This window comes from Haemaphysalis longicornis, unplaced genomic scaffold (genome assembly GCF_048455015.1).
Source record: "Haemaphysalis longicornis isolate Haplotype H1 unplaced genomic scaffold, Haemaphysalis longicornis Haplotype H1 scaffold_5, whole genome shotgun sequence".
Lineage (NCBI taxonomy): Eukaryota > Metazoa > Arthropoda > Arachnida > Ixodida > Ixodidae > Haemaphysalis > Haemaphysalis longicornis.
In genome coordinates this window covers 72,418,034-72,432,717 of record NW_027526385.1, presented here as the reverse complement: position 1 = coordinate 72,432,717, position 14,684 = coordinate 72,418,034, and the positions used below count along the sequence as shown (strand labels likewise).

The 14,684-nt window shown below is 47.1% G+C and overlaps 1 protein-coding gene across 2 annotated transcripts in view; it reads right to left on the bottom strand.

Annotated features, from left to right (window-relative positions):
* Positions 1-14,684, bottom strand: part of LOC144138429 (receptor-type guanylate cyclase Gyc76C-like) — a 326,776-nt gene that overhangs the window by 83,863 nt on the left and 228,229 nt on the right. For both annotated transcript variants that reach the window (XM_077670703.1, XM_077670704.1), the window contains exon 4: positions 885-956. In XM_077670703.1, coding sequence (XP_077526829.1) covers positions 885-956 — 72 coding nt within the window. The remainder of the gene's footprint in view (positions 1-884; positions 957-14,684) is intronic.

Below are 14,684 nucleotides of genomic sequence, written 5' to 3'. Positions count from 1 at the left end.
CCGATAAGACTGATACTAATTTTATCTTATAGCTATAACGTAGATATTAAATGGTTCATTAGAAAGACTGCTTTGTCCCGATAAGACTGATACTAATTTTATCTCATAGCTATAACATGGATATTAAATGGATCAATATAGAAAGACTGCTTTGTCCCGAAAAGGCTGGTACTAATTTTATCTCATAGCTATAACGTAGATATTAAATGGTTCATTAGAAAGACTGCTCTGTCCCGATACGGCTGATACTAATTTTATCGCGAAGTGATAATGGCGGTATTAAAGGCAATGTGTGAACCAGTGGCGACTCCCCACCCATTTTCCGGCAACTTTCTATGACGTCACAGAGTCTTGTTTGTGCGATTGACGGAAGCCGACCTAAACCATCGCGAGACACATGACTGGGTGATTGTAGTGGGGCCTTTAGTTCCGTTTCATCGAATCACTTGAATGTTAACGCGCAGTTAACGCACTCGTGACTATGTTTCTAGCCCAGGCTCATGTGACGTCACTCCAGCCCATAACACGTCACTGTGGCGCGAAATTTGAAAGTTTTTCAATACTTCTTGCGATTTCCCGGTTTAAAAAAAAAAACGTCTCTCGTGGCTGGAATGGGGCTCACTCAGTTACCAAAGGCTAGTTCTTTCAAATTAAACAGTTATACTTTGTTTTAGTTGCCCATATTCGGTCTTCAGTCCCAGAGCTAATTTTGGTTCGCAAACCGCTTCACGAAAAATCGGACACTGACAAGCAAGGAATGGCTCGTCCCTCACTGTCGCCAACAAAAAGTGCCATGCATGGGCACCCGGAAGCTGAAGGTCCACGCGAAATGGCTCATTATCTTTTACGCGAGTAGAAATGGGGAGCGGTAAAGTAATGCTCACCAGAGCTGCTGAAGGCACGGTGCGAGCAAAGGTGGAATTGCCGATCTTCTCTACGGTGGCGTCCGAGCATTTCTGCAAAGAAAAGAAAAAAAAAGGAAGAGTTAGGTAATCACAGCCAGTAATGTTCGCACTATTTTCTCAAATTATGAGGCACAACCACCTGCAGTCATCTGGGCTGCAGGAATTCCGAGTTGTGTGCGTTTTAAAAATGACCACTTTGGGTCCGCTCCAATCGTGACGTAAAGCGAAAAAAGTGGCCGCCAAAAACGACGCGCGCAAACGTGAGACGTGAAAGCATGCAAAAAAAAACAGACAGAACTCCCGCTCGCGCTGTTCCAGGCAGGGGGCGCGCGAGCACTGCGAAGGCGGGAAATTTGAATTGCATTGGACAACCTTACGTTCAATTCATCAAGAGAGGAGTGAGAGAGGATGGCGAAAAGCATGTTGGGTGGTAGCAGTGAGCGGATAACGGCGACACAGGCGAATCACTGCTCTGCACTTCCGACAGCTTTCCTGTTGGCTTAAACAGCCTTAAATTTTTCTGTCTATAACTAACACCCAACACCCTATCAAAACATAAAATACACGATTTTAAAGGGTGTAATTAAGGGTAAAACACCATTTAAAAGGGTGTATTCTAGTGTTTCTGCTAGGGTGTAAGGTTGTTGTAAGCGACAAAACACCCTTAAGGAGGTTATTTATAGACAGTGATTAACACCTTTAAGAGTTTAAAACCATTTTACACTGTGCTAGCATACGGTTCTGTGTGACGCCTCGGATCAGCCAGTATACCAAACATTCAAAATTTCAAGCGAAGCTTATATGGCTGGGGTTCCACGTATTTTTCGTGTCTCCGTATATCTGAGGCGCGAGGCGTTCGAAAACGGACGTCTCGATGTGTGTCGCCTCATGATTCAAACGGTCTATAATTTTCATGGTGACCGCACAGTTATAGAACGCACCATGGCATTCGTTTTTCTCGCGAAAGGGGCTGAGAACTTGGGCTCGAGCGCGGTCACACGCCCCGAACGCGCCTAGAAAGCATTTCTCTAATCGATGCTACTTAACTTACAGGTTCTCCGTGTTCGGGAATGGAGGGCCATAGGCACCATAGGCACTGTAAAATATTGTACAACCTTAAGAGTGTAAATCACTAAGCATAACACCGTCACACCTTAACAAAAAACAAGGGAAAACACCCGTTAAGGTGTTTCGTCGTCTATAAAAGCTTTAAAACCTAGCAAAAACACTAGCAAAACACCTAGCAAAAACCTAGCAAAAACTACGCCATTCCAAAGGGTGTTTTTCTTAGTTTTTCAACAGGGTCTAAGTGTGTTCGTTACAGATAAAAAGGGTGTAAATCAAGTCGCAGTGTAGTGTTGCGTGCGCTTTCGACCTAAATTATGTGCCACCTTTATGTCGTGTGCTGAAAAACTTCGCTGGTCATCCACCTTCAAATAGCGGAATGGCTCAAGACATTTACCCCCCCCCCCCCCCCAACTTTTGCTTTTCAGAGTTTACGCCTCCTCCACCAACCCCCCTTGTCCTTATTCAGACAATCGAGAAAGGTCGTGCCGAAGGAGGGCGATCTTCGCCTCCAAGCCTGCGGTACAGTCGTTCCCGTAAGCCCTGCGCAACCGACATCACCAGGTCGATAGAAATCGAAGAGGGCCGCAATAAGGCCACTTCATCACTCTGATATCCGAGCGGCCCCCACTACCACCTTTCAGTTGCTCCTGAGCACGTGCTCCTGAGTCATGCTGGCGTTACTAGTCATAAAAGTATAGACGCTCCGCATCAACGAGCAGTTACTGCACACGCTCCGCTGCTCATGCAACGGACGTCGCAAAAGATCGTCTGCCGGCCCCCTGAACAGCATTGTTTACACGCAAAATCCCAGCCCCCTGAATAGCATTGTTTAGACACTGGACGCGAGACTTTAACGAACTGACGTATCGTCGCCCTTGACCCGCAACTGTCGCGTGCCAACTTCCACTCGGTTTCCCACGACCTGTCACGACCCTTCTTTGTTGTCTCTGGGTTGGAAGCGGTATTCACGGATGCACACACACACTCGACTGGCACGGCGGCAAGTTGCGACGTCCGAAGTTCGAACCGCAGACGACTCATTCGATGCGGGTGCCCCGATAGGCTTGTTTGGATATAACGCGAAAATTTCGGTCGGTCCGTCGCCTGCCCGCCCGCCTACCCCCATCCGTCTGTGCGTCCATCCAAAAGTTGAAACTATTCGTCAAAAAGAAGTACAGTCGACTCTCGATAATTCGAAGTCGTTTAATTGGAATTTTCGGTACGTGACGTGGTGGTCCAGGAAAATTTTACATGCAGTCCAATGGGAAAAAAATTCTCGATAATTCGAGGCTAAAACACATTACATTGGTTATTTGGTAGTTAGTTCGAGTAAAACGTATCGAGGCAACCGTCATTTCTAGACAAAATTCACAATTTTCGAGCGCAAAAACAGCTCCGCCTTTTGTACTGATGTCAGCGCCACCGCAACCGAGGTAGCGAACAGCCGCCAGCGTACACACCTCTTTCTTTTGGGATGCTCAACCTTCTTTGTTGCGCATAGCGCCGCGTGAGCAGTCTGTATGGTGGACGCTTCATCTACCGGCCCCATGAACAGCATTGTTTAAATGCGGCCTATTTTACCGGTAAGTCTCAACTATCATAGCAAACCAACAACAGTCAAGATTCTGAACGAAATCAAGAAGAGAGGCGTGTTGAGGACTAACAAGAACGCTATGTTTGTGCTTTTGTTTACTTGGAAGTTCGGTTAATTCGAAGTATTTCGCGGTTCACCTGAACTTCGCATAAACGGGAGTTCGACTCATTCCAAACAACAAAAACTACTGTGCAAGTCCTACACGTCCCCATTATTTAACGGGAAGGAAACCTCAGGAACACGTGAGGCTAACTGAAAGTAGATAAAGGGAAGTACTCGCGCTCTTTTACTTAAGACGACGCGTTGGGTTGGTTTCTACGGTATCAAATGAAAAAAAAAAATACACGCGTTAAAAATGGCGCAGAAACGCTCCAGTACGCGTGTGCTAAACGCAAGCACAAAAAGAACAGAACTCCCACTCTTGATGATCCAAGCATAACCAGAAACAAAAGATAACAAAAAGGATGCGCTTTGTCCCGACAGATGATGCCCAAGCAGTGCGAAGGCGGGAAATAAAGCAAATCAAATAAATGAAGAAAAAAATAAATCATATAAAATAAAAAAATTAGCAGTGGCATAGTTCGGCTATTCCTGGATATACGCAGCGTGAGCAAGGTTCAGCTGGTTATTCTTAGCTTTCTTGGTTGTCCAGGATAGCTTGATTATCACTGCTGCTTCAATGACACACACACGGTATATGCATTATGCGACACATTTATATTTACCAAGCGGCCCCGGCGCAGCGTTACCAATCACCCAGAGCTAAGCTGGTTCCACAGGCGCACGCCGGTGTTGCTGCGACGCACGAGCCATCGGTTCCACACCCGGCCACCCCTCGCATGATCATCAAGTGGACCGGGCCGCCACGTGCGGAACGGAGGTCGGCGAAGACGCTAGGCGCGTGGGGTGTATGAGAGACGCCGGGCAGCGAGCAACGTTCTGTGCACCGTGTGACGTCACTGCTCCTCGCGCATGCGCAGCACGGCTCTCCAGGAGCCACGCGGAGCTGCTCAAGCTCGGCCAGTGTAGCTCACGCTACAAAAGGAATTGCGATGGACAAACCTACATTCAGTTCATCACGACAGAGGTGGGAGAAGAGAGAGGGGGAATTACGTGGAAGGGTCGGCTGATGACTCCTATTCGACGACGTTTGCAGCGAAGCAAGCAGATACGCGGTCTTTTTTTTACGGCAAAGAGGGCATCTATGGTCAACTCTGCAGTAACCTGGATCCTGGCGACCGTTGTCTGAGGTGGTTCATGGACATCCAATTTTCCCCAAGTAAAACCGGCCAACGGGAAAGAAGGGGACAGCTGGTGTAGTTTCCCCGATCAACTGCAGGGAAACAGAATTGGAGCTGTGCCTGCAGGGCGCTTAAACTCTCGTATCCTAGGGGCCTACGCACGAATTCACGTTTGTTTATTGCGCAGCGAGCCAATACGAGCCAAGACGAAGTCGTAGAAAAGCAAGCGGGCCGTGTCCACGCGAGAAGGCCGAAATTACGAGAGCGAACACTGCAAACAAGGCGAACCGGGTGCGCTTCGTTTGACAAGGATTGTAGTTGATAGCATGAGACAGACAAGCAAGAAACAAAAGGGGAAAAAAATGGGTCAGCGCCGCTAAGGGTAGCGCAAGCCAGCGTGTAAAACGAGGGACGAAAGGACGGCGTTGACATCGGCTCTAGCTTTGGATTTAGGCGGGCCGATTGCTTCGTCGGCGGGGATGCAATTGAAGGGAAAGAAGAAAAAAAAAGAGAAGCGAAATAACGATAGACCCAACGGCGCACGAAGCGGCGCTGCGCAAGAAGAACAAATGAAACATTTCCCGGTGTGCTCAGGAACGAAGACAAATCCTGCGGGGAAGTTTCAATCACAGCGGTCTTACCTGGTGTATACACACTTCAAACTGTGGAGGGGAGACGCTATATATTTATTTAGGACCAACAGAAAGAAACGCTGCTTTTTTCTTTTCCCCCACCCAGGAGCCCATCCCGCTTTGAGAAGTGAGCGAATTCGTCAGGTCGACCTCAGTCTTCAGAGAAACCCGCCGGGGTGGCTCAGTGGCTAAGGCGTTGCGCTGCTGAGCACGAGGTCGCGGGTTCGATTCCCGGCCGCGGCGGCTGCTTTTCTGATGGAGGCGAAAAGCAAAAACGCCCGTGTGTACGAGATTTCGGCGCACGTTAAAGATCCCGAGGTGGTCAAAATTAATCCGGAGCCCTCCACTACGGCGCGCCTCATCGCCTGCGTTGCGTCGGCGCGTTAAACCCTACAATCAAATCAATCAAATCAGTCTTCAGAGAACCTCCTCAAACTTCCCCGTACATAGTGTGACGTCAGAAAGTGTGGTCCGTTGAAAGAGTAAAGTCGGATATTTTGACCTTTAAGATCGATTCTGAGGTTGAGGTAAAAGTCGAGGCTAAATCCATACTCCATATCGGAACGCCTTACCTTCCATATGGGGACGCTGCGCTCCTCTCGCGATATGTATTGAGCCAGACGAAACCTATGACAACTTTCAAACAAATGTCTCTCGATAAATGTGCGTCACGATGTTCGAAATATTTCGACATGATATTTTTATTTGATTTTATTACCCTACTGATTTCACGCTAAAGACGTACGGTGTCTGAACGCCATACTATTATCAGAGTGCTTCAATAAGGACTCTGCTATTATTAGCGCGCACCGATAAGGGCCCCGTGTCGCAGATAAGCCGATGTCGTCATCGGCGTTGACCGTGAACGGAAAATCGGCGTGATCGAAAATTCCCGTAGCGCTACATTGCGGTGCCAACTGAAGCCCCCGTGATCGTAAGGTGCTGCCCGAAAAGAGGGAGTGCGAGCAGAAGCGCAAAGTTTTCACGCCTCTGAAAGTTCTCATGCGATGCGAACGGAGCCCGATAACGCTATCGCGTTGTTCCACGCTTTAAAGGGACCCTGCAACGCTTCTTTTACTTTTTTTCTAAATCTTAAATGCTTTCAAAACGTACTAAGCAAGCACATCGAGTACTTGAATTAATTTTTTCGACTTTTTTTTATAAATCCGAAACGCGCTGTCGTGTTGTTCCATGCTTTAAAGGGACCCTGCAACACTTTTTCGACTTTTTTTTCTAAATCCTAAATGCTTTCAAAATGTACTCTAATTTTCCCGGAAGGCCATTGGATCACGAGGAAGGGCCATCTCTCGTTTGATCCTGCAATTTTTACGTGTCACAAGCCTCAGCGAGTCGTGAATTCAAGCGCATAGCGGTAAAAAGGTGCTGATCGGGTGAGCAATTGCCGGCATACCACGCAAGGATAGGTCCACCCGTCAATAAACATCACCACCACCACCACCATCAACAAGCACATTTAGTACTTAAAATTAATTTTTTTAGACTTTCTTTTTTACAAATCTTAAATGCGCTATCACGCTGTTCCATGCTTTAAAGGGGCCCCGCAACACTTTTGTCGACTTTTTATTTCTAAATCTTAAATGCTTTCAGAACGTACTCGGCAAACGCATCGAATACTTAGAATAAGATGTCAAAAAGTATCTCTGCCAAATGTTATTGCTCTATGTCCATCACAGAACTCTAAAACTTGCTCAAGAAAATTTTCTCCCTCTCCCGGTCTTGGAGTTCTTCGACCGATGGAATGACGTCATTACAGCGGTGTGGCGGCTATTGGCCGCCTTTCCTTCGGCTGCAGCAATGAACGCATAGGATGGCCACTTTAAAATGAAGGTACAACAGCAACGCAGAAGCGGAACGCGTATCTGCTGCGACGAGCAAATCACGCAGTGCCGCTCCGGGCTGGCGAGTGCCTCCACCCGTCGAAGGAAAGAGTGAACGCGTTTATCGGCAGTGTTGCAGAGCCCCTTTAAGGCGAAAGAAGTTAAGCATAGCCCAAATTTTATTTTGTTTTCCTAACAACTGTCGCTTGTCCTGTTGTTTTTCATTTGGCAAACACTCAGCCCGCTTAAATGATGCTCTCCGCGGCTATGTTTACAAAACATAATCGCGCAAATGATTGAATAACGAACCAGTAAAAAAGTTATAAACCATACCATACTACTTTTTCTCATCTATATTAATAATTTGCCAAACTGTATTTCTTCCACAGTCCATTTATTCGCTGACGACTGCATCCTTTTCCGTGAAATAACCACAATGCGCATGCGCTACAGGATGACATTAATGCTCTCTCTTCCTGGTGTGGTAAGTGGCAGATGACCTTAAACGTTGACAAGTGCAAATCCATGCGAATCCGTCGTGCCGCTACTAACCCGTTTTCATATCACTTAAACGGCACCCCTCTGCAATCTGTTTCATCTTACAAATATTTAGGCCTTCATGTTACATCCGACCTATCATGGAAAGTTCACATCGAATTTATCGTCAACAAAGCTAACCGCATGCTTGGCTATATAAAACGCAACTTTCATTCCGCCCCGTCGTCCGTAAAACTTCATTTTTACAAAAGCATCGTACGCTCGCAACTTGAATACGCATCATCCATATGGGATCCTTCCCCGGGAACTCTTACTCATTTGCTGGAAACGGTTCAGAACAACTCGGAACGTTTTATTAACTCAAACTACCACCGAACAACCAGCGTAACCACAATGAAAAACAATTTGGGCCTTCCACTACTAAGTTCGAGTCGCAAAATCGCACGTCTCAGCCTCTTTCATAAAGTTTTTTTCCACAGCACTTTGTGAGATTGTTTAATCACTTCGCCATCATATGTATCATCGCGTCTGGATCACACGCGCAAAGTCGGCGTCATCAGTTGTATTACTAAGGCTTTTTTTAATTCATTCATCCCGCGTGCGTCCAATGACTGGAACCACCTTCCACGAGACATTGTAGAAATTAACGATGTGAATTTGTTTCGCTCTGCATTGTGTAGTGTTACTTGAATAAGTCTTGTTTTGTGCACGGGCAATTTCTTACGCGGGAAATGTATTTAAATTACTGAATTACTCCCGAAATGTATGTACGTGTACAAATTTGTATGTCTCTAGAAATGTGTTAAGTATTTTCTTCTGCATTGCTCGAACCAGCTTGGTAATTTTTTTTTAAATACCTGCCTGTTCTCATGATTTTTCCCCCTTAAACCCACTCCCCTCTGTAATGTATTACCCTGAGGGTACCAATAAATAAATAAACAAATAAATACTGTATAACCCACCCGATTACAAAACACTGCAAATAAAAATTGCTATATAATTGAAATTATGTACAGTGGAATCTCGTTACACCGTACCCGCTTAAGCCGTAGTTTCTTTTCATACGTAGTTTAACCGAATCCCCGACTCGGTTTCCCTTTACCGATTGCATTCGGACAAACCGTAGTGCCGGTTAGTACGCACTTTCTTCGCATCCCCGTCAGGTACGGTGGAACGAGGTTTCACTGTATTTTGTTAGGCATCTCATCAGGCCTTGGCCCCCGTGGTTAAGCCTACTATCAGGAACTCCTCATGACAACGAAATCACTTTACTCGAGATTTCGGTTTATTCAAAAGGATGCTGCTACCGTGAACTGTGAGCAAATGATGTCCTCTTTTAACAAAATATCGCTTATAACGAATCAAGTTTACTGTTAGAATGACTTTTCTTAAAACAAGCGTTTCTTGTATTCCCCCGCAAACATCAACTGGCGGATGCGCCAACTTTTCCGCGAACATAAACTACACCATGCATTACGTGAACGGTATTTCATTACACTGCCACCACCCAGCAACCAGCGACGACACCTAATTTGTGAAATCAGGCTGGCTAGGAGCATGCATTAATGATGCATACAGCAGGTATAAGAAAGAGCGAAGGAGGTTGTAGCCTCTGCAAACACCTCTGCCTTCCACCTCGCAAGCTTCTTTGGCTGCGTGCCTAATTAGGACCGGCCGGTTGCGACAACGCTGCACGACCCGTGCATGCAAAAGGCGCCGGAGACGATAACAACCTCCGAGAAGACACAGCCCTCCAATAGCTTTGCGACAGGACGTACGTGATAGCCGGGAGTTCCAGGGTCTCTCTTGAGGGAGCGAATTTCCAAAGCGGGCAGAAGGGGACAAGGCCTGTAGCCTTGTGATTAGAAGAGAAGTGGCGGCGAAAAAAGGCCTTCTCGCTTGGGGGTGTGAGGAAGAGCAATACTGCTTAGCCGGCGACCGTAGCCGGCGCGGTTTCTCGCTTGATGCGCGCGGCTGGTTTCGTCGTCTGCCCGTGCTTCTTTCTACACCGGCAAGCAGCGCGACAAACTTCTACGCCGTGACTGCAGCGACTGTCAAGCTCGACAGGCGTCTGTGGAGATTGAATGCTAGAGGGTTATGGTAACTAGCATGGTCTTAAGGCGTGCGTGGGATAGATTTTGTGAACGCGGTCGCGGAGGAAAGGTAACCAACCTGATGGGACAACAGATAGCGCGCGGTAGGAGCTCACTTGCTCCACGTTGTTATATTGTCTCGAAGGAGGGATGACATCAGAATAATTAAAGCCGTTTTACTCAACGTGAAAGCTGTCGGAAGTGCACTGCCGTGAGTGGCCATTATGGGCTGCGGCGCCGTTATCCGCTCACTCTTACCACCCATCACGCTCTTCGCCGCCGTGTCTCATTCCTCTCCTGGTGAATTCAACGGCGGCTTGTCCAACGCATTTCAAATTTCCCGCCTTCGCAGTGCTCACGCGCCCCTGCCTGGAGGTCTGTTCTTTTTGTGCTTGCTTTTCCTCCCGCACGTGCCGGCATCGCACTGCCGCTTTTTTCCCGCTTACTATCGTAAAAACCCAACCAAACCAGCGTTCCTACCTAAATGAACGCGGACGCTGGCGATTATTTACGTATATTTTTCCTCAAATGTACGTTTTCTTTGCGCTAAGCAACGGGGAGATGCATGACAAGCGCCAGCGGTTCACGAGTTTCGAATGCTTATGACTATATAAACCCCTTGGCTTTCGAAGCCTCTGTGGGGCGCCGCGACGACGGAACGCCGTGTGGCTCTACTTGGTTCCAACGAGTGAGCTACGACGGCAAGGCGAGCCCCTAAAGCGCTATGCACTTAAAATTTGGACTACGGCGTCGCAAGACCTGAGCGGATGGGGGAGCGTGGGAGAAACCTTTGTTCTGCAGCGGCCACACGCAAGCTTTAGGTGTCTCATCAAACACGAAAAGTGACCGCGCTCTTCGTTGTCGTAACACAAAGAGTAACAAAACGGCCGCCCCTGTGAATAATAAAAAAAAAAACTTTACCACCCTTTCCTAAAGAACGTTAATACAAGTGAGAAAGCTTTGTAACATCCAAACTGCGTCAAAAGTGCGTCAAAAACCTTCGCTGAAAGTGCGTCCATTCGATCCTCAAACCTTCAAAGACCCCAATCGCAAACGAAGAACGAATCCACACGACCATTTTTCGCTCACTTTAAGTAAACGCATCTACGAATGATATACATGCATACAGGTACGTGGTTTATGAGATAACGGTGTACTATTGTACTCCTTCGTCATGATCGATGCGTGTATTGTCTTCCCTAGAACCGTTCCTGTTTCGCGATTGTCGAGTAACCATTTTGACACGAGAGCCGGATTTTACGCAAATGCTGTGTGTCCAGACATCCTACCAGCGCTTTCCGGTCGACCAACCGGTCTATGGGGAAGGTCAATACAAGCTTTTTAAAAATTGAGTTCCAGGAGACTCAGGAGACCGGTTGGTCGACTTTTCAGTCGACCAACCGGTCTATGGGGAAGTGCAATACAAGCTTTCGCTTTAAAAATTCAGTTCCGCGGGACTTCAGTCTCTGTCGCCAGGGCAGCAGCAAAGTGCGCTAACCACAGCGCTAACACGGGAACCTGGCAGGATGATACAAGAATTGGCCTGATGCGTGCCACTGCACAGGTGAATGTGAAGGCACGTGACTAAAAGAGGCGCACGCTGGAAAGACTAAGGAAAAGCTGTCACGTGAACTGCGGCCACTTTGCCTGTCAAATTAATTCGCGTCAACAGATGAAAGCGAAGAAAGAGACGCAAACACGATGGAGCAGTGGAAAAGTATGATAGACGCTGGATCTCACCTTCCAATCACATAAGCAAACTTATACGCCGGAGAAAATAATTGTTGCTTTTGTTGTTACGCTGCTTGTGATCATTATGATGACCGCGCACGCACCGCTGTCACTCTCAGTTTTACTACAAAAAATTTGCCGCGTATCTGCTCCTTTCGTTGCAAATGACGTCAAAAGACGATAGTCTTTATCGGCTTTTGCGAAGTAAATGCCTCCCTTCGCTTTACCGCTCACCTCTCATGTTGTTCCTCTTGCGTCGCGCTCCTCCCAAGGTAAAGACGCCAAATGTTTGCTTAAATCATTTTAAATTTCCCGCGTTCCACTGCCCCAAACCGGGTGTCTCGATGCGAACGCTGCCGTACGGCGAAGACGCGCGTTAATCGAGGCACCCTACTTCAACGTTTATAGAACCGCGTTTCCCTACTCCACGTGCGTTGCAAGCAGAACGTGGAACCTATCTAGTGGAACCTTGCGTAACTGTTGCCGGTTGATTTCTTAAAATGGCGCCAGACGCTGTAGTGGCGCGGGCGACAGCAGGCGACGGCGGAGTGAATTCTTTTTCTGCAGTTGATGAAGTATTTAATTTCGCAAAAGTCAAGCATGTATGAATTTTTATAAAGGAACACTGCAAATATCACTTCTGTATTGATTTGTTGTCTCATATTTGCGTAATGTCTTGTTCTTTTTCAACAATGTTGACAAGTATGAACATTACACCGGACCAAGACGGGTAGATTTAGTTGTGACTATATAAGACTATTGCGCAGGCATTGTTTTGCTTTGGCCGGGTGGCTGAATCGGGTCACAGACAGACAGACGGACAGACAGACATACAGACAGACCAAAATTTCTGGGTTTAAGTAGCCCAAGAAAGACTATCGTCTTTAATTACATGAAGCCGCCGCTTCTGACCCATTAGAGCCGTGTCACAAAGCCCACCGTAAAACGGACAGCCCCGTGTTCGGCCGCTAAGGTGGAACTTCAGTCCTTCCAAGTTTCATCAAGCTAATTAACACGGGAGAACTCTCTCAATCGCCAATTAAAAATTCCTGACAGGCACTCGTCGGGACTGGGCCCCGCGGGTCGATGCATTCGTAATTAAAGTATTGGAGGCGCATTCGTCGTTCATTTTGTAATACCACTTTAACTGGTATTTTGACGTCGCTGCCCACACGGGCGAACAGGGCCCAGTGTCAGATCTTGTTCCTCTGACGTCATGAGGGCACACACATTATGAACACAAGATAACTTGCTTCCGTCGTCGCTACTATATTAGGCTCCAAATGAACGTTCCACCGCGTGGCCATACGACAAACACTGGCAGTGCAGACCTCCAACACAGACGGCAAAAGGAGGACCAATATAGAGGCCAGCGAAGTCGTCCATGCACTCTGCCGAGTCACGCGAGAGCGAGGCGGTTGGGGAACTGCCGTCGAAATAAATTAAGAGCCGGTGTCGTAGGCGAAGCAACGCCAATAAAAAAAGAACAAGAAGTAAAACACACAAGCGCTGTCGGGAGGCAGGAACAAAAAAAAACAAACAAACACAGTAGGCATTGGGTTGAAGACAAATCAGCGTAACAGACTGACACTCAAAATCAAGCAAGCGCTAATCTCGACAAGCAGACCAAAAAGGGATACGTTATGTACGCATATATACACCGATTGCGAGAAGGGCTGTGTTTGGTTCCCGTAAAAAAATTTAATTTGACGACGTTTTGGTCGGCCTCCGACTGAAATGTCGACGATTAAAGTTTGCTAGAAGCGTGAAAGTTATATACAGTCGAACACGGATATATCGAACTCCAAGGGGATCGTGAAAGAATTCGATATATCGATAATTCGATATATAAAATAGGCCTATCTGAAGATTATCTGACAACTCCGCACATCACTGAGAGTTTTTCTGAAGTCGTGGTAAACGGTAATTTATCGCTTTGACCGTCAAAGCACGGAAAATTTGAACCGCAGCATGATGACCACCGCACTCTAATTATCATTGAAATGTCTTTGACCTTCGCTTGTTTTTTCTTCTGCGTCGTAGAGTTCGCCAAATTGTCTTCAAGATTACAAACACACACAAATAAGAAAATCAACGCTGTACACTGTGCCACAACAGAGGCGAATAACGCTGACGTAACCTCGGCTGCAGTAGGCGGTTGGGAACGTTGTCAGGCACTGCGTGCCGTTATCTTCAGTATCCGAACCGAACACCTCCCCGATCTGGAGGCGTGCAACGAAGTCGCTTTGCACCCGACACGCTCCCGAATAGCCTGGGCGGGTTGTGCTGCATTCGCCTTTACGTCAACGTTGATGGGTGCATCGCCCTCAAAACTACTGCGAGGAATTCCGAACGCCTTTTCAACCAACATCTTTTCAGCAGCCTACACCCAACGAATTCCCGCCTTCGTTGCTCCGAAATAAATGCCTTGTACAAAACAAACATACAACGCCGCATCGGTCCCCCTGCACGAGCCACCAAACAGCTCAGTCACAGAAAAAGAGTGCCTCCGGTCAATTTCTTTTGCTCCTTTATGTCCTTTCGCCCCAACCACTATCCGCGTTCAAGCTATCATGGAGCTGCCCCTCGTGCTAGCGTGAAAACAGCTGTTGAAGTCCATCGAAGCGACATAATGCCGCGGACGCCACCTCCGTCTCACCAAGCCAGGCAGCTCCTACGATAAGTCATCAACTCCACCCCATCAGAGGACGCAAACTTTCAGGGGAGGCTTCGGCGCGGAATTCGATATATCCGTGTTCAACTGTGTATATATATATATATATATATATATATATATATATATATATATATATATATATATATATATTAAAATGGTTGTGGTTGACTCACGATTAAAAACAAAAACTTCGGTGGTTTATTCCCGTTTCGACTGGAGGACCAGTCTTCATCGGAGTTACTCGATGAGTATTCCGATGGCGACTGGTCCTCCAGTCGAAACGTCAGTCTAAACGTCAGTAAACCACTGTTTTTGTTTTTAATCGTGAATCAACCGTTTCCTAAAATATTTCTTCTGGCTCCTCGAGAAATTTCTTCTACTGCTATATCTACTGTACTCTGAAGAAA